The sequence below is a fragment of the Zerene cesonia genome, chromosome 1 (assembly GCF_012273895.1).
Source record: "Zerene cesonia ecotype Mississippi chromosome 1, Zerene_cesonia_1.1, whole genome shotgun sequence".
NCBI lineage: Eukaryota > Metazoa > Arthropoda > Insecta > Lepidoptera > Pieridae > Zerene > Zerene cesonia.
Genome location: NC_052102.1, coordinates 2,472,883 through 2,493,651, shown reverse-complemented (window position 1 = coordinate 2,493,651; position 20,769 = coordinate 2,472,883). Strand labels below are relative to the sequence as shown.

At 35.2% G+C, this 20,769-nt stretch overlaps 1 protein-coding gene across 1 annotated transcript; it reads right to left on the bottom strand.

The window, feature by feature from the left end:
* Positions 1 to 16,967: 16,967 nt before the first annotated feature.
* On the bottom strand, positions 16,968 to 19,085 carry LOC119829566 (trypsin Tyr p 3.0101-like). The gene is made up of 3 exons (XM_038352140.1): positions 18,420 to 19,085; positions 17,749 to 17,885; positions 16,968 to 17,122 (listed from the first exon to the last, which is right to left on the bottom strand). The coding sequence occupies exons 1-3, from the start codon at positions 18,882 to 18,884 to the stop codon at positions 16,972 to 16,974; spliced, it is 753 nt and encodes a 250-aa protein (XP_038208068.1). The 5' UTR covers positions 18,885 to 19,085; the 3' UTR covers positions 16,968 to 16,971.
* Between the last annotated feature and the right edge of the window lie 1,684 nt (positions 19,086 to 20,769).

Below are 20,769 nucleotides of genomic sequence, written 5' to 3'. Positions count from 1 at the left end.
ATATATGTGTATTCCTTTAATTGTCCTAATTATTTTTTGTCATGGCTTACAATAACAAATTAATGATAAATGTACATCAAAAATATTGTCTGTTATAAACATTTATTACTTTTGGTTGTAACTTTGCTTTAACTACAATGCGCTGACTTTTCAAATACCAATCATTTCCTTTAGTAAATATTCTATTATTTATAGGGTGGATATATAGTTCAATAGAGAGTGTCTAATCTATCTCGCAGCAGGACGTCCTACGCTACGTTTGCCAAGACGCGGTCTCCACTCTAAGACATGTGTGCCCCAGCTGTTGTCCGTTCTGCGACACATATGACCGGCCCACTGCCACTTCAGCGAGCTAATTTGTTGAGCTATGTCGATAACTTTTGTTCTCTGGCGAATTACTTCATTTCGGACTTGGTCCCTCAGAGAAATACCGAGCATAGCTCTCTCCATAGCTCGCTGAGCGACTTTTAGTTGGTGAACCAGCCTTACTGTAAGTGTCCACGTCTCGGCTCCGTAGGTCATGGTTGGTAGGACGCACTGATTAAATACCTGTGTTTTAAGGCATTGGGGAAGTGACGACGCGAAGACGTGACGAAGTTTTCCAAATGCTGCCCAACCAAGCTGTATCCGCCTATTGATTTCTCTCTCGAAATTATTCTTGCCTATTTGGAGCATATGCCCGAGGTACACATATTCTTGAACAATCTCGAGAGAGACTCCATTTATGTTAATCGGCTCCGGTAAAACATGATTGTTGATCATAACCTTCGTTTTCTCTGCGTTCATGCGGAGGCCGATACGAGCGGATGACCCAACTAAGTCGTTCAACATCTGCTTTAGTTCCTGCAGCGATTCAGCCATAATGACAATGTCATCGGCGAATCGCAAGTGTGAGATATATTGGCCATTAATATTAATGCCTCGTCCTTTCCAATTTAGTGTACCAAACATATCCTCTAATGCGTTGGTGAACAGTTTCGGCGAGATCACGTCGCCTTGTCGCACGCCTCGCCGTAGATGGATAGGTCCGGTACGCTGTTTTTGGATTTGGACGGACATAGATGCGGCATCATACAGTGATCTCAACACTTCGATGTATCGCCAGTCAACCTGGCAACGCTGCAAGGACTCTAGAACAGACCAAGTTTCGACGCAGTCGAAAGCTTTCTCATAGTCCACAAAAGCAATGCACAGGGGCTGATTATACTCTTCTGTTTTCTGTATAATCTGCCGCACAGTGTGGATGTGGTCTATGGTACTATATCCGCGTCGAAACCCGGCCTGCTCCGGAGGTTGGAACTCATCAAGTCTCCGCTCCAGACGATTTGTAATTACCCTTGAGAATAACTTGTAGATGTGGCTCAAAAGCGAAATAGGCCGGTAATTCTTCAAGAGCGTTTTATCACCCTTTTTAAAGAACAGGACTACTACGCCTTCACTCCACACTTTCGGGGTTCTCCCAAGGAAAAGGACAGAGTTAAATATATCCTTTAGCTCTTTCAGGATAGGAACTCCACCTGCCTTAAGAAGTTCTGTTGTAATTCCATCCTCACCCGGGGCTTTCCCATTTTTAAGTTGTTTTAGGGCCAATTCCATCTCATCTAGGCTGACTTCAGGCAGTTCATCCGTATAGTGCCGGGTTAAAGTGGCTCTGGGGTCTTTATTAACTTGAACGGGTCGAGACACCTGTGTCGCGTACAAGCAGCTGTAAAAGTGTTCGATCTCCGTCAGAATCTCCGACACCGACGTTAGGACGCTCCCCGTTGATGACTTCAGCTTTGTCAGATGGGACCTTTCAAGTTTTCGCGAAAGTACTTTAGATCCTCGATTTTGCTCAATCGCTTTTGCAATTGCAAGAGCATTATACGATCTAAGGTCGCGTCGAACCATCCTACTTATTTTATTGTTTAGTGCCCTTTGTTCTGACAAAGCCGAAGGTGGGTTATCACGTCGTTCATTCATCAGACTTAGAGTCTCCCGAGAAAGCTTACACTTCTTGCCGGTGGGTTTGTTTTTAAAGAGTTTTGCGCCTTCGTCCCTTAATATATTTACAACTTGCTGAAGTTTCTGGTCAACGTCTTCCGTGGTTTCCAACGCAGCGAACCGATTGACCAAATTTTGTTGCAAAATTTCAGGTTCAGCAGCAGTTACTGATTTACTGGGCCGGAGTATTGACTTCATCAATCGGTGTCGCTCAAGCTTGCAGTTGATATTCAGAGTGCCTCTAAGATATCGGTGGTCACTACCCGTTTTAAATCTTGTAATCACTGAAACATCTCTGAATATACGCCTTTTGTCCGTAATGATGAAATCAATCTCATTTTGCGTCTTACCGTCGGGGCTTTGCCAGGTCCATTTTCTCTGAGACTGTTTCTTGAAGAAGGAATTCATCAAGTAGAGTCTCTCTTTTTCAAGGAAATTAACTAGCATGTTGCCCCTCTGGTTTCTGCTTCCAAAACCGTGTGGTCCTATTGCCGACTCATTACACATTTGTATTCCCACTTTAGCATTGAAGTCCCCCATCACAACGTTGAAATGTGCCTTTTTGGTATTGCGTAAGGCTTTTGATATATCTTCATACAATCTTTCGACGTCTTCATCAGAGTGCGTCGAAGTTGGTGCGTAAACCTGTATCACCTTCAGGTTATACCTATTAGTGAGCTTAATTATAAGGTACGCAACTCTAGGTGACACACTTGAGACTTCAACAATGTTGTGACAGAGGACTTTGTTAACAAGAAAACCAACACCACCCTCAGAACGTCGTTCCCCTTCTCTAAAATACATGACATGCCCCGATTCTAGAGTTATAGTGTCCTCTCCCTCTCTTCGGACTTCGCATAACCCAAGAATATGCCATTTTATCTTTCCTAGCTCCTCTTCTAGCTGCGTTAGATGTTCGTCGAGCCGTAGCGTGCGTCCGTTATACGTTGCAAGGGTCAGCTGAATTTGACGGCCTACCGTAGCCCGGGGATTCTTCGCACCCCCTGTCCTACCGTTACCACGACCGCCGCCGTAGCCGGGAATAGTAGAACTACCGGGAACTGGGGGCCGTGGTTGAATTTGCTTTGCCATTTGAGGTAAATGCCCATAGTCGCCACGCTGGGCATGCGGGTTGGCGACCGCAGAGCATAGCTTTTTTCTTACCGGCGATGCTGCTGCCCATCACCGGGTTATTAAATTTAACTATGCCACACTTTGGATGGTTATACCGCCATCATTTCGGTCGTCAGAGCCTCGTCCGTTGTTTATCAGGATGCACCACGTGAAGGTGAGGTTGACTTTTGAAGCACTCAGATGTGGTTGTGCTCCCTTACATCCCAAGTTCTACACAAAACCTATTACGATTGGCACAAATGTGCTCGCAGGAGCATTTGTTTCCTTGCACAATTTCCACGATCTAAATCATAATCTATTCATATCTGGGTATAGGTTATCAATCTTGAAATAATTCTATTACACCATAGAACCATTAGTAGGAAACCAGTAGCAGTCTCCCGCTGGGACATACGGGACGCTGTGACAGATCATTTCTAATACCCGCATATATTATGCTTCCTTCTTAAAATCATTTTTTGATGATGGTCCCATCTGTTAGAGGAAAAAAGGAACAAATGACGAATAACTCTTCATGTTTTGGGCATTTATTTCGTTTGTTTTTTATTTTTGTATATTTATTTATTTTTTTATTGATTTAGTTTGTTGCCGATTCAATCAAGATTCTTGTTGTTTCTTCTTGGTAAAAAAGGCATTCCAAATGGGTAGTAGTTTGAAAAAAATGACTGTTCATAAAGACTTGTCAAAGTTTACACGAAGAGAAGATTATTGAGAGTTTGACATTAGATAATAATAATTAATCGAATAAGCTTACCAACCATATTGTTGAGGAAATCGTACTAAATAATAGGTTGAGGGTTAGCATGTCCATCTTTGCGGACTTGCGGAAACATTCATCAACTTCAGTCGTCAAGTAAGAAATTAGTCATCATTTTTCATACGGCATTTATGTCATAACTGGATGGAAAATTAACCTAAGAAGCTCTTAGAAGTTAACGTGTATTAACAAGATGTAAACGATGGTGGGCCCCGGGCTGTAATTTGTTTGTAACAGCCCTATTAGGCAACAGGTTCCTAGTAATTATTCCGTAAAAGGGGAAATGTCCTATTTAAATAGCTTCCTGGATTGCAGGATATTTATAATTCCCACTCAAGTCACAGTTGTTGAAGAAACTAAGAAAGCCATAGTTATTTTAACTCCGCGTCGTTGGATTATCTTTATGGTAAAAGCTTATGAATATTATGTATTTTATGGATACTTTTTTATTCAATGCTCAAACCAATCTCCGATTCTTTACTTAGGGCAATGAATAAATGCAACATCTCTCACGATTTTTACTAACAATGATTCACGTGGCATAAACGTCTTAACTAAGCCGATATTGTCTACCGTCTGACGTTCTAGTTCCTGTTATTTATCCTTATCGAATCGGTTTACATATTTACGATTCCAAAAAGTTTTCAGTGCGATCAATCACTCGCCAATGACAGACAACAATTTATAATAACACAATATCTTGTACTTCCTAGTTGTTACTAGGTTTGAGCGTGAAATTAGCTTCACCGATACTATCTAGTGGTCATAGATAATCCATTATGTCAACATAATCTACATTGCTTACCGTACCGTCGTACATAACCGTTTATGCCAACAATAACAGTCTACGTTTGTTCATAACTATATCGGAATTTGTTTATGGTTCGCCTTCGATTGCTTAATGCGACTTGAAGATTTGTAATACGACTGTTGATGCGAGAAATGTACGAGGATTTAGTTACAAAACTTTAACAGGGAGCAATATTAATAAAGCAGAGGGACTATACCCACAATGATGTCCAATTACTTTTGTACGTATGCCATCTAAATGTATCTAATGCAATACATATATACACCTTATTGATTTTGTAAGAAAAATAATAGATATAAAAACCATTTAGAAAAAATTAAGAGAAAAATGAACAAAAGCAAATAAAAAAGGATTTGTTATTATTTAAGAAGACTTATTGGTCTTTAAAGTAAAAATCTCGTATAGTAGTCATACTGGCACAAATATTTATACTACGTATACTTAATCCGTTCGCAATCTCCAAATAATGTAAATCTTTGTTCTCCGGACCACACAAAGAAATGTAAACACGAGTTGAGCTTAGCTTCTTGTCAATAACACGGTTTGCCATCTGCTCATGGATGGTTCTTGTTGACTCAATAGTAAGTTTGACGTGATTCTGCTTCATGTACTGTATTTTTAAATTTATAATGACTAATGAAAATGCCACAAAATTATATTATGTAAGACAGCTCGTTTATTTCGTGATGAGTGTATAAGACAGAGACAATAAACTAGAAATAACTTTAATTTTTAGTTTTATAGCATTGAAATGCTTTATAAATGAGAAAATTTGAAAGAATAGAAAAAATTGATCTCGAGGCGGGATTCGAACCCGCGTTTTTTGCCAAACCGTAGCAACGCCTAGTAACAACTTTCACGTATAAAATTGATTTCACTATGTAGTTTTAAATAATGTACCTTCACTTCCACTTGAATATCGAAACAAATAACAATAATTTCAACGTCAATTCATAACTTAGTTGTTATAAATTAACATATTAAAAAACTGCATCACGCCCTTATCAATCAGGTTACGCTTTTACCGCTAACAATTTCCCTTGTGCATGCAATGTGCACCAATGCGCTGTGACAAACACAAGAATTATCATGTGCGTGGCGCGAATGCGATAATTCGCACATATCCCACCCGCAGCGCCGTTTCCTCGCTACTTTATGTTACGCCGCATGCACTGTCTGTATACCATTCCATAGAAATCAACAAACTAGGATGTTTACGCCGGGGATATCTCACAAACGCAACAACCGCCGTCGTGGACAATTAACGCGAGATACTTTCACAGACTTAGCGTTACATTCCAATACCTATCAACTGGAATGCTTAACTATAAATGATGTGTGAATAACTAAGTGCGAGATGTCTCGCTTCGATTGCATATCTTGTTTATTTAAGGCGATTTATCTGACGGTGATAATTCACACTCGCCCCACTTGTCCCTTCGCAGGATGTGCTCTGAGTTTTAATGACTTTTTATTACCGATTCAAACCTAAACTGAATGAGAGAATAAGTGAATGTACCTCGTAACCAGAGCACTAAATCTCGGCTAGACTTGTGAAATATCACAGATGGTAGGTGTCGTTCGTCTCGTGGGAAACGTGATATGTATTCCCATGGAATCGATTAAACAAAAGGACTTTAAAAATACCTTAAAAGATAGCAAGATTTATATTTTTCTATCGTAAGGCGTGTTATCATTTATTATTTGACTCTAACTTTTAAATTCCTATGGTGTATGTGAATTTCTTACAAAACTATCAATTAAATAACGAAACTAATTGAAACTTATAAATGTATAATTATATAATGTTTATATAACCAGAGTCTAAAGCCGCGCCACGCTGTCTCAACGTACTTTCGTGTTAACATTCGTTTATTGCTATAATTACCAGCTTGTCTCAATGTTTATATTGATAAAATATATCGCCGTATAGTCGAGTTAAATGATAATTACAAGCAGTAAATACGACGGGTTTATATAATCGTCCATATAAATTACACATAATATCACATTTTTAATTCTGCTAGTTGCTAGCGTATTCGCGTACGTATATACGTATAGCGTATTGCTTGATAATTTGAAGCAATCTAATATTATCTCTTTAAATAAATTCAATGATTGTACCTCAACTTAAATTTACATTTAATTCCAACTGTGTCTAGGAAAATTGTCTCTGATAGATGTAAACGTAGTCTTGAAACAATAAATATAAGTTCAGACCCAATTACAAGGTAGATGTTATAGTCGATACTGAATGCAGCTAGAGATTTCACTTCTTATTTGAAATAGATCGATTCATAGATACCTCGAGATTGTATAATAGACAAGGCAGATAGCTGCGACGCTAGCGGTATAAAATAATAGCTGTTGTCTAATCTATTTTATCATAAACTCATTAAATTTTGACTTGTTCGGTTATGGTGTTGGAGATTCTTAAATAACACATGGTTTGAAAAATGAGGAAGAAATATTTTGAAAAAGATTAAGGCCAATATTAAACTTGAGGTTTTTATTTCAATTCTAGGCATGTATTTAAACTAGCGTCTTCAGCGGTTATAAAGAAGATAAAACAGTATTTTAAACGTAAAACCTTAAAAGCTTTTAACTTCCCTGGTATATTATAATCAAGCTAAGCTAAGTCTTAACACGAGGCGAGTCGACCATTCGCACTAAGATATATGGTTAAAACACATCTGAAACAAAACAGTAGCCCATTCTAATGTAAAAGCCAGTGTCCACAATTCATGGCCATCACACTGTTCACATGCGCAGGCTCTTTCATTAATTTTAACTACGCGCGCGCGCAACTTCGATTAAAATCTCGCAGGTGACTGGCGCGTATCAATATACTTATTTTAGTTACAAAGCCGGTATATTTATTGTTTGTTTTTAATTACGCCCTTAAGTTTAACAAGGAGCTGATAAAGTTATAAATTATGGAACATATTGTAGCGTTTGAATTGGATTTTTATGGCTGTCTGGTGTTATAGGGTTCTGTGCACAATATGCAACAAAGTCTTTATCTTAAATCAAATATACCAGTAGATGCTTGAAATAAATGCGTATAGTTTTGAATTTTAACCAATTCAAAAGACAAATACTGAGTTTAATACGTCAATTTCTATACTTCATCAATACCGCTACACAGTAGGTATCTTTTCGAATTAGGAGCAGGAAAATGATTTTTCCTTCGCGTCCGATGTCGCACAGGTAAGTCAAACTTAAATAACAACAAATATTGCAGTTGAATGATGGCTAAACGAACGAAGTAAGTAAAAAACTTATAATGAACTGAAATTAGTTCCTTTTGCGGCGTGTTTCTATCTAAATTAGTGATAACATCGAGGTTGACTGCGTAAATTTTAGTCAATATGTGCGAAATGTTGAGGTAAGTATTTAATTATATCCTTTTCGATAAACATCTACCGAATTACGTGGGATCATTAAAAGCAATGAACGGGCATTGATAAGGCTTCATTCAGGATGTTAATCCGTTAGTTTCACATGAGTTAGTACGAATGTTTAAATGCGTTTAATATGTTTATAATTTAAGTTTATTTATATGTTTTTAATATGTCTGATTTTATTACCATTAAGTTGTTATGTACATTAGTATATTGTCTTTTTTAAGTTATAGTCATATCGTACCTATATTTCCGTATTAAATAATGTGAAGAATTTTCATCAGCTGTGAAATTTCTATACTTTTACTTGCCTACTTTGATTATTTTGGTTTTGGTTTGTAAAAGTAAAAGTATAGAAATAAAATTGAAGTGATTGAAAATTAATGGGAAATATATAAAAACATTTGGAGTCTGCAAGAAAATGTCGCGTATGACGTGGAAACTGCAGTCCAACAGAAGATCAAGAAGACAGAAGACCTCGCACCATGCACAGGCAATGGCACTGGAAGAATTCACGGGGTTTTATAACATTCCCGTGGTCTCTTAGTGGCATCACTGGTGCTGGGCGGTTCATCATAACCTGATATGAAAAGAATATGTGGCAGCTTTAAGCAGAAGAAAGAGGATAATATTTTTAGAATCGATTAAAGTAATTGAAAATGTATTGTAAATTTTATTTTTCTGTTGTTTTTAAAAAACTTTAATAGCTCGATTCTTAGGATATCGAATAGATACTTAAATTAATGGTAGGTACACATGAAATGTGAAATTGGATTTTTTTTATGTTATGCAATCGCCACCACCCATGAACATTAGCAGAGGCAGTTCCTCTGCGAATTACCCGTTTTAAGGGGTAATGTAAAATGAAAGGATTGTCGAAACGAAAGATGGATTGGACTAGGAAGGGGTAAAGAACACGAGCCTTTCTTGATTAATGCCTCGTATTTTATTGTAGATTTACCATTGTGTACGTATGATTATTTTAAAAATGTTGTATGTATTTTTAGGATGTTAATTAGAAGACTACTGCACTTCAGGGTAACCAACACAGCTAAAATGGTATCACAATGGAACTATGTAATGCATGAAGGAATTTTTGGACTATCTATTCCTATCTCGCCGTGTTTTAAACAATATACAATATCCAACAGACTCTTGAAATAATTTGAAACATTGCATTAATTACGTACAATTGAACATGTCAATCATCGTTTTTGTAATGACGCAACACTACAGTTCCCATATTTATGCGATTATTAAACTAAAAAAATATCCTGTGTGTTGCAAGATGATCTTTAACTTCGAATTAATATATAATCTAGACCAACAATATTATAAGCTGTGAGACTGCGCGTTTTTTTACCATTATTTATTACTATAGTTTTTGCTATCTAGCGAACAGTGACGGCAGTGTTTTACAATAAAGCTACTAGTTAAGTGTTAGTTATCATAGATTTATTGACCATTAATTAATGTCCGTCAAGTACTACCAAACTGGATAGACATAAATCATTTGGCGTGTATCATCACCTTAAATAATATTTAAGAATATTTATAGGTAATGGAATGTAGATTTGCACTGTTATTGTTTTTGTCAGAGACACGAAAATGATTCTTAGACTGACTTTCATAATTAAAATTCCATTGTGCCAGCTGTTATGTATGAATTTTCCTGCAGTTATTGTTATATTACTATTTTAATTTCGTTGTTTTTTAATTAAAAGAGTTGGACTACCGTATCTTCACGAGTTTTTGTAATAGAAACAATAGTTTAAATATTCAAGCGACGTAATTATTATTTGATTGAGCTCCTAAAGGCAATCTACCTTGAGTTTGAGTTGTTTTGTAACAGAATAATAAACAATCCTTTTAAATTATGTTGTTTATACTTAACATATTTCAGTGTCTTGTGAATAAACACACAAAGTAATACTAATCTCAGGCCTTTAAAATTTTATGGGTTGTAAGTGGTACGACGTTTTCAAATTTTAATTGAATAGGCACAGAAATTTTGTTTATAGTTTAGTGATAAACGCAATAGTTACACAACATAAGATGGTGTACGGAACGTAAAAAAAATAAAAAGTGAAGTCCCGTGTCCCCTAGTGGGGTATGGGGCAGATGATATACATCTGTTTCACTGATCGATTTTCTTTATGGACAAGTAGGTGATCAGCCTTCTGTGTCCTGCCAGACATTTTTTTTTGTGCGTCCCCACCGGGAATCGAACCCAGGACCCCTCGGTTCTACGCTCACGCGTTAACCACTGCACCAAGGAGGCGGTAAAAAAAATAAAGACATACATAAATATACTTGTAAAATAGTCTTTATCTGGTAAATATGATTATATCCTATGCACTAATCTTGCTACAAAGTACCTATCGCATTTACATTAACACTCAGAAATCTCGTTAAACGAAAAGCTTCTGTTGAAGGTGTGGCAATAAATAGACTCCACTGATAGCGTTTACATGGTACTTTGTTTGCTGGAATAAATGTCGTAAATGTTTATAAATAAATAAGTACAATGTAAACAGAAAGACTTCACCAATTTTATAGTTAAATGATGATAGTAGCATAATTGAAAGAAAACGGTAAAGATAATAACGTGGTGTCAGGACTGGCTGAAAATTAATGCCGACTTTTGCTGATCAGCTTTTGCTGGGCCTAGTGTAGCTGATTTTGTGAACACTGTTTCTTGATTTGGCTGTATTAGTAGAAATTTTTTTGTAGAAGCCTATTTATTTTAATGTTTGTGTGAAAAAAAACTTCAATTAAATGGTATATCGACTATGAGTGCAATCACACCGATCCCATTTTATGAGAGCAATTTAAAAGATGCAACAGAACACACAATCTCCGATAAACGAATTTTTTGACGTTTGTTTTTTTTTCGATTATCTCTCTGAATATACATAAAGGTATAACCACTGCATATAACATTATGAGTAAAATTACAAGTTGATATGAATTAATTTCATTCTTAAACCACATAACAATCAGCCCACAAAAACCATTGATTGTATCTAATATTTGCACCTGCATTTTACAACTTTCACGTTCCAATCGCTCAGCATTATCGATACACGTGTTAGTGCTGATAACACGCCATTTATTATAAACTTGCTGTATTCGTTGATAACCAGTTGCAACCGTCAATCCCACTGTTCGATGGAACACGCGCTCCCAATGATTATGGTGAAAGCTAATTAGATTTAGCAAAATATCAGACGAGAGATGGGTGAAATTCGCGTGTGCACTTGATGTTGACGACTTTGTCTCTTGAGCGAGACGACTTTATCTCTTTCTATTTAAAACATAAAACATATATACTTAAAAAAACTAAAGAACACGCTTAACTGATAGAAACAACTAAATTGTCTCACTTGGTAGAGTACTCGTAAGGAAATATCCTTACGTGTACTTATTTTTTGGTTGGATTGTTCTTTAATCCTGGCGACCCTAATCAAGTTAACAACAATTTATAAACTCACGAAATTATTATATTATCACCGATTGATAAGATTATAAAGTTTAAATTAATTTGTCCTTTTAAAGCTTTGTGGTTAAAAGAGTCGATTACATACAAATATATAGGCGAAGCTTCTGAAAGCGTGTTAAATAGTAAAAGACTTTTGAAATAAGAGCATCTCAATATTTATCTATATATATGTTATCTCTTTTTTTAAACTCAGCAATTTTTTTATTGAAATAGTCTTCTCGAATCGATTTTGAAGCGAAGAAATCATTGATCACCGGTTTGGTAGGTAGTTCTTACAGTTTTTACTGCAAAAAACTCCATATTTTAATAACAATATTATTGTCATCAAAATATAAATGAATGATTAGGGTAGTTAATCGAAATACGCTTACAATTGAAAAAACTTGCTGAAAAAAAATTTATAGATTTTGTATTGATTTTATTTAATTCAAAGATTACCTACCGTTAAATATAAATCTGAGAATTTATTGATTTAAAGAATTTTATCACTTCAACTTAAAGTTAGTAAGAATAGTCTTATAATAAAACTGAAAAGTTTGTTTGTTTGAACGCGCAAATCTCAGGAACTGCTGTACTCATATCAAAATGTGGATCCCTGAGTGCTACAGGCTATATATGTACCACGAGTGAAGTCGGGGCGACCGCTATTTTAACCTAAATATCTGATGAAATCAAACCATAAGGTTTAAAAACATGTTAAGTGACTCAAGGTCCAACATACAATACATTATTTGATATAATTGCAAACTATATGAAAGCTATCAAATAAGGGCTGTAGAAGCAGACTTCCTGTTTCCGTTGACCAACATTGTGTTCTATTTATATCTGTAAGGTTAGGGCGTCAAGTCTATGGGGATATAGCTCCTTATACGATTCATTGGAATTCCTGTATGTGTCTCAATGAACTCAGCAGCTCTCCAAATATGATTCATATGTGAATACGGAGGATATATGAAAGAAACGTTGCTATGGCATAGTACGATCATCGAGTGCATAGTGTGTTGTATAGAGTTCAATTTGTGGCAAGTATTTTGAATTTCAATTTACAATATAATCTACACGTACTATATAGTATCATGCAGAACTATATATAATATATTATTTAAGGAAAGATCGGCTGTCTCAAGACATTTTTAAACTCAAAAACTGCGTCTTTTTAACCTGTAATAGGAAAAGAAAAAACGCTTAAAACTAGTCACAATTTGTGTGTCATGATCGAAAATGCTGCAGAAAATTCTTCTGTAACTATCGGTCTAAATGTAGTGATACAAAAAAGTACAAAATAACTATCAGACGCTTCAGCGCAAGAATGCACGTAAAAAATACAGAATGTTTTAATTCTGAGTAATTCCGTTTGAACTTTATCATCTTGAACGTATGCAAATTAAAAGTTAACACAAAAACTGTCACTTGAGCATTTATCTGCTCATTACCATACCATCCTCGTAGAACATGTTAAGTATTTTTGTCTATATCAGTCAATTGATTTGCTTTTTACATAGCGATTGATCATTTGTATGCGGTGCTAAATAAGGTGTGGGGAATAAGGTTGCCAGTGTTGATATACAACACGTATTCATGTATGTAGTTGAGAAGGTTTGATAACAAAAAATCATTATTTTTAGGTATGACTTCTGCATCAAGTTATAGGTTATGTTGACGTTGTTTTTTAATTTTGTATTATTGAAAAATTATACCACTACTACCATATACATTACATACATTAGTATATATAATAGGTTGGGTATAGTTGCCACAGCAGATTTTAAAAGTTTTTTTTCTAATGATGTGTCAATGAATTTTTTAAATGTTGGCAACCCTAGCTCGGAATGTTTTTTTCTTATCGGCTTTGGGAAAATGAAAGTTACTGTCACATGCTGTGAGTGTATAAATAAACCATTAAGACGTGTTCGTAATTAAATTGTGTAACGTCGCAAATTTCTTATATTTTAGGTAGGTCACAGGAATCAGGAAAATTCAAACTACACAACTATAGGTAATTGCTAGTTTTACTCATCCAAGTTTTTCTTTACAATACAAATTTCTTGAATTTATTTTGATCCATCTATAAAAATACGATACGTTTGTGTACACCACCAGACCTCTGGTAGTTTCTGGTCTTTTGAAGGAAACTATTCCTACTTGTATGAAACCATTCATAACTAGAGCGCTGCCGGAATCGCCCCTTGAAACATATAAAGATATTTAATATACTTATTCTATGTATCACATTCTTTATAAATTTTTTTTCAATAATGTGATGTGATCGTAGCAAAAACGAAAGTAGATATAAATAAACAAAGTAAACTTTTGGTTGGTTCATGTCCAGCAGCAGTGGATAGTCAGTATCTCGGATCTGTTCCCTTGTGATAAAAAAATAACATAAAAAATCCAAAGTTTAAGAAAATATTACGAATACAAATTCTATTCTTAAACATCTTCAGACAGTTTGACTATGATTTGAATTTTATTTATTACAACTTCGGTAGATTTTATAAAATTTTTAAAATTAAATGCCATGTCTATCAACTACTTACTCAGATGCATAACGATTTTCATTAGTATCCCCAGCACACATGCATCCAGTTGGGATGCCCGGCAGGACCTTCCTACACTCGACTAATGTCCATACTTTCTGCTCTGCTGAATGCAACCAACCGCTTTTAACTGCATTGTATTCCTAAAACGATGGAGATAAGACTAGATATTCGATAGAATTATAGAACTCAGTTACGCAGACAAAATTGATAAATAATTAAACTGTTACTCTTATTTATTAAATTACAACTATGTATTTTTGCGGCGCTATTATTATGCGGAGTAAAAGGGCATAATATTTATATAATTGCTTGGTACATAGTTAAGAAACCACGAAGTATACAACGAAAACTCTATGAAAAAAAGCAAATAAATATTAGAAGCAAGTAAAGCTTACGTCAACCAGCCCCCATCCAGCGACTGCCGCCATTTTCTTAGGAGGAGGTCGCTTCAATATAGCCACTCGTTTAACATACTTGCCCAAAGAAAGGGGAACACGTAGCACTGCTAGCGCTATATCATTGCTTACTTCGTGAGAATCATAGTGCTCATGTATTATAAAATCAGCCAATCTGTATTTCTTTCCTTTACCACGGTTGGCATTTCCGACGAACGCGTTTACATTCCCGGGGTTCTTACAACTTTCAAAGCAATGCGCCGCCGAAATTAACACTTTTTGGTTCAAAATTGACGATCCGCAAATATAAGCGCCCTGATAGTCTCGTATTGAAAGAAATACGGAATGTGCGTAGTATTCTATGGCCGCCCGATCTCCGTTCACCACAAAAGGTTCCATTTTTCCTTCGGAATCTACAAGTAATATTACAAAAACGATTACAACAATCATTCTGTTTTTAGCGAAGTCACTTGGTTGCGAGTGTAATGGATCAGATTTATTGTATCATTGCGGCTCATTACACGAGTCATTGAATCTTAATTACCGCATAAGTGCTTTATGGTTTGCGTCATCGAAGATGGTACTCGTGACTGCCTGTTGTACGAAAATATGTGACGTAACATTTTTTGCTGATGATTATATGAATGAAGAATACTTATTTGTACAAAAAGTTAGGTGTATTGACGTCCTATGAAAGGTAAATAATGATAATATGGAGTATTGAGTTATATGCCAGTTACTTGATGAGGAATATTTTAGATCTGGATACATTATATGTAATAATTTTTCAATTTTGATAGTAAAATCTCTTCACTCATTTAGCCCAGCTGTTTGTTATTGATGTTAAATATCCTAAATGGATGAAATAGTATAGTTGAATGTAACACAGTACGGATTTCTCCTCTTTCAGAATTTGCTATGCTTTTACCTTTTCAGGCTCCTTTTATATTTTTTACTTATAAATAAATAAATAATGTGTATAGTAAGCTTTACTACGTAGCCGCTATCTCTTCGCGATAATGCATTGAGTCTTAAAGAGAGAAGAAAAAACTATATATATAAAATATAATGCTGATGTCATGTTTCTTTAATAAGGATTCTTTGAATGGTCTATTTTAACTTAATATTAAAAAAATGCAGTTAAAAAAAAAGAAATGAATAACCTGCATTAATGATAGATTAAACTTAATTGTGTCACTTATTTTCTGCTTAAGAATTAATTTAATCCTGGCGATCCTAAAAGGGCTTAAAATCATGTTATTGTTGTATCACCGATCCTTGATAAGTATACAAAGTTTGAATTAAATCTATTCTTTTAAGGTGGATAAAATTCAGTTTAATGTAGTCGGTTATTTAATAACATAGAAGAATAATAATAATAATAATAATAATAATACACTTTATTTAGCACCAATTTAAAATAAAAATAATGTATAAAAAGGAAAAACAAATGAATGAAGAAACAAAATAGAGCCAAAAAGAATTCGAGCATACAGGTGAAGCAAATAAATAATATAAATAATAGTAAATAAAAATTAAAAAAAAAAATAATCGCAAATGTCATCTCAATAAATAGTAACTACATAAAGCGCTGGGCAAAATATTTCTGCAATATAACTTTTTTCAGTAGCATACTGCTCAACCTCCTGTAGAAACAAACGTATTTGGTTGTTGACATGAATGTAAAGGAGAATTTCTAGAATGGATTTTCATTTATACTGATGTGAATATTGGGAATTCTGCACCGTCTAGTTACTAATAACGTTAGCACATTGTAGGTATTTTTTGATAGAGGGGAAATCTATACAATATAGATACCCACATATGGTCGGTATGGGGGCGAGGCCGTAGGTTACGTCGACTTTCTGCCGTGTAAAACTACGGTTGCTTGTCAGAATTCGTCCGCGACACATTGGAGATATAATATTTTGTTCCTGAAAAGACAAGGGACATTCTCCCCAGCTTTAATTCTAAATTTTAATATTAAAGGTAAGTAAATTAAAGTCTCATATTGTGGGATATCGTCCGGAAGATGTGTTTTTTCAGATACATCTAATACAGTGATGATTTTCCTTTATGGACAAGTAGATAATTAGCGTTCTGAGTGCTGGCAGACGAAGGCATTTTTTTGGTAGTCGCAACCGGGAATCGAACCCAGGACTCCTCGATTTAACATTTGAATTCAGTAGATTGATTCCAAATAGATTGATGATCAGCCATATTTTCTATAGCTATTCATTTCGATACATCCATTTCTTATTTTATTTACTAGCTGTTGCCCGTATCTTCGCCCGCGTGGTCAACTTTCGCGGTTTTTGAGATACAACTTAGTGACAGCCGGATAGATAGACAGACAGGTAGGAGGAATAGCGGCAGCGTTTTAAGCGGACGTGTATAACTATCAACTTTATCACTCTTTACAAATAAAACATCGCTAATCATTTTTCAACAATTTAACTTGTTAGCAGCTTGCTCTATCCATTCATAATGATATGTGGTGTTGGTGTACACGACCAGGCTGTACTTCGGGTTCTTATATGAGACTATTCCCAGTTGAATGTAGCCTCTTATCACGAATGCACTTCCTGAGTCGCCCCTGGAAATTAAATTTCTATGAGAGACTACACATAGAAAATGTATTCACTTAGTATAATTTTTAATGTCATGGCGGGCAACTAAGCTGGTGGTTCGCCTGATGGTAAGCGAACACCGCGGGTAAAGATCATTCTTTTCCTCATGGAAAGGATTGACGACTGGAAAGAAGTTATTTACTGGAAAGGGTGAAGGAAAAGGAAATGGACCATTTTGATCATCAGGTGGGATTCGAATCCGTGTCTTTTTGCTACGGGAGGGCAAAACGACGCGGGTTCGAATCCCCCCTCCTTTTATTTTTCTTCTATTTTGTGCCTTGGTTTCAGTCTGTATTAGTATGTATTAGTTAATTATTATAGTCAATTCACTTTATTATTATATTACACTATTCCTAGAATATGATGTAATGTTTTATAAGTTTCAGTCAGTCAGAGCGTTTTTTTTTTTTCATTTTTTTTCTTTATTACCAGAAACAATAAATACACAAATATAAAAATTAACAGTTGTAATGGTAAATCACCGCTAAATGACAATTCAAATAACAGGAATTTGAAAAAGTTTGAACAAGATGATGTTTCATAAAGAGTATCTTAGCATATAATTATTCTCCAAAAGAATATTTGAACTCACTGATCGGGAGCTCCCTGTCCCTTAATGGGTCCTGCACAAAATGTACCTTCTGGTAAAGGCCCCAAAAGACTGCATACATCACTCGGTTGAAATTTCTGAATTGTAGACTTTAGAGCCATTGATTCTTCTTCTTGGGACTATAATTTCGATCTGATATTATTTATTTGATGAATGTGTTATGTGTATTTGAATTGAGTACTCATTAACTTTAGAATGGATGGAATTCTTATTAAGTGTCAAAATAATGTTTTACTTCCCTGAATGTAATGATTATGTTTATTTATTGTACTACAACTGTTTATAAACCGACTTTAAGAAAAATGAGGAGGTTATCAATTCGGCTGTATTTTTTCTGTATCATGAGAACTTTCGAATGGGTGAACAGATTTTGATTTTTTTTTATTTTAAAGTTGGTGCCTCTCGTGTGGTCCTATTTATATTTGGTCTAGTTTTAACTATTCGAAGGCAGTATGTAGGCATATATAATAGTTATTTTTTCATTAATTGCTAAACATATGTTAAGAACACACAGTATAAAAGCAGATACAAGATACGCATTTGAACAAAAGGTTCAAAGATTTCACGCGGGCATTAGTTTGGTTGAATTACTGTATTATTTATTAGTTAAATATGGCATTAGTAAGGTTATTCTTAAATATATAGTTCCTTACATTAATCACTCCCCAGCCAGCCATATACCCCGCCAACGGTTGTTTCGGATTCTTAGGTAAAATGGCTACCCGCTTCACGAATTTACCTAGCGGCACCACCGTCTTCGACAGCACCATCGCGATATCGTATTCCAACGTATCATCGTCGAAATAACGATGCTTCACATACTTCCCCACCACTGCCGATTTCATTTGCTCTAAATACTCATGGCCGTATTTCAGTGTGACGTGATCGCCACGACTGCTCTTGCACGATGATATACAATGGGCCGCAGTCAGTGCCAGCTGTTGTGTGATAAGAGAACCCCCGCAAATGAACGTATCTTGACACGTGATGTCGAGAAACACCGAGTGCGGGTATTGTTGTATTTGCGCGTACTCCCCACCAACCACGAACGGTTCCATTTTGCTTTGGACAAATTCGAACGAAGAGAACAGAGCCACAATGTAAAAGTAACCTTCCATTTTCGAAAACTGTACGAGCTTCAGATGTGTTTCTTTTTGACCATTTTAAAATTGGAATCTAAATTAAATGTTTAGTACAACATGTAGAGTTCTCGGTTTGCGCGGCAATAATCAAATTGTTATTTGGTTGACTGCGAACTAATTACGTTTTATGATCCTATTAACTTTATCACGGCGTATAAAAGCATAAATTAAATCACTTGGAGTTTAAGATCTTATAAAATTCACGATAATATCTCATATATAATAAGGTAGCAACATAATATTATTTTAAGATTTATAAATTTTGTTAATAAGGTATCCTTATTAATTAATGAAAAATTATATACATATGTAAGGCTAATGTATATAATTGTGTACATATGTATTACTTATTATTTAAGATATACTATTACTATTACTTATTATATAATCATCAGCACATTTATGTTCCCACTGCAGTACCGAAGGACCAAATATTCAGGCCATAAACAGCCTTGCTGGCTGGTCGAACTTTTAATTCTTGGACTTGCCAGCTTCTTCACAATGTTTTTCTTCACCGTTTTAAAATCTGTATTAACTGAATAATATAAAAAGTTCAAATTGAAACCGCTCCTGATAATTAAGTAAGTAGATACGGTATCTACAATATACTATATCCTACTAATATTATAACTGCGAAAGTTTGTTAGGATGTGTGTATGTTTGTTACTCTTTCACGCAGAAACTACTGAAACGATTGTTATGAAATTTGGTATGTGTTTTATAATAGCTGGACAACTGGAATAACACACAGACAACTTTTTATCCCGATATTCTTACGGGATACAGACTTACGCGGGTGAAACCTGGGCGCGTCTAGTACTAATAACTGCTGAGAGTATTTTTATCTTTTTTTTTGTTGATCAATAGCATATAATATGTTATTACACATTCAGCTAGTAAGTCATTTTTGAGTTTGTTTTACGAAAATTAAATGTTTTAATTTAAAACTTTATTCAAAAAATATTTCAATTACTATGGAATACCTATCTACTCACCGTTTTATAAATTTTCTAACATACCTACTAAAAATTTCAATTGAAATAATTGCAATGTTTGCTAAACAACGGTTTCATATCATCCGAATTACAATCGTTTTCCTACTAGCAGTATCTGGGTCTGGTGAATGCACTTTAAGTTTAAATTTACTAATGTGTCTCGATTCTGTTGAAACTCGTTTGAAGAGTTTGTTCATATTTGAGTTACGAGTGATAAAATTTACAAAACTTGATAAAACCTGTACCATATACAACCGTGATTATTTTTATACGTGTAAAGTTGATCGTGCATACAGCAATGACGTTTTTACATCAGTTTAAAATTAAATTGCTTGAGTATTAAAACAAATAATGTTTATCTTATATATAAAATTCTCGTGTCACAATGTTAGTCTCTATACTCCTCCGAAACGGCTTGACCGATTCCTCTGAAATTTGGTAAGCATATTGGGTAGGTCTGAGAATCGTAAGTAAGGCAGAACAGCGTTTGCCGGGTGCAGCTAGTATGTAAATAAAGTTTAATTTTTCGTAGTTGTTTTATTTGTCCTATAACTACAATACCCACCATACTATCTTATACGCTATGATATGATGTGCTTTATAGCGTTATTTTCATATCAATTATTCATCAAAAGCCATTGAAATGTGGAGTCGACTTTCCATCGAGTTGCTTTCGATACGCAACCGATAGTACCGCTATCTTGCCGTGCACGAAGAAAAAGTATCTAGCAAATGATGAAACCGTTATATTGAGAAGAGCGAAATAACTGTTGCGTTCCGTTTCCGGGCGCCTCTGTACAGAAATGGCGTTTAAATAAGTGTATACTATTTATGTAGTTACGCCTAGATTATATGACGGCTTAGAA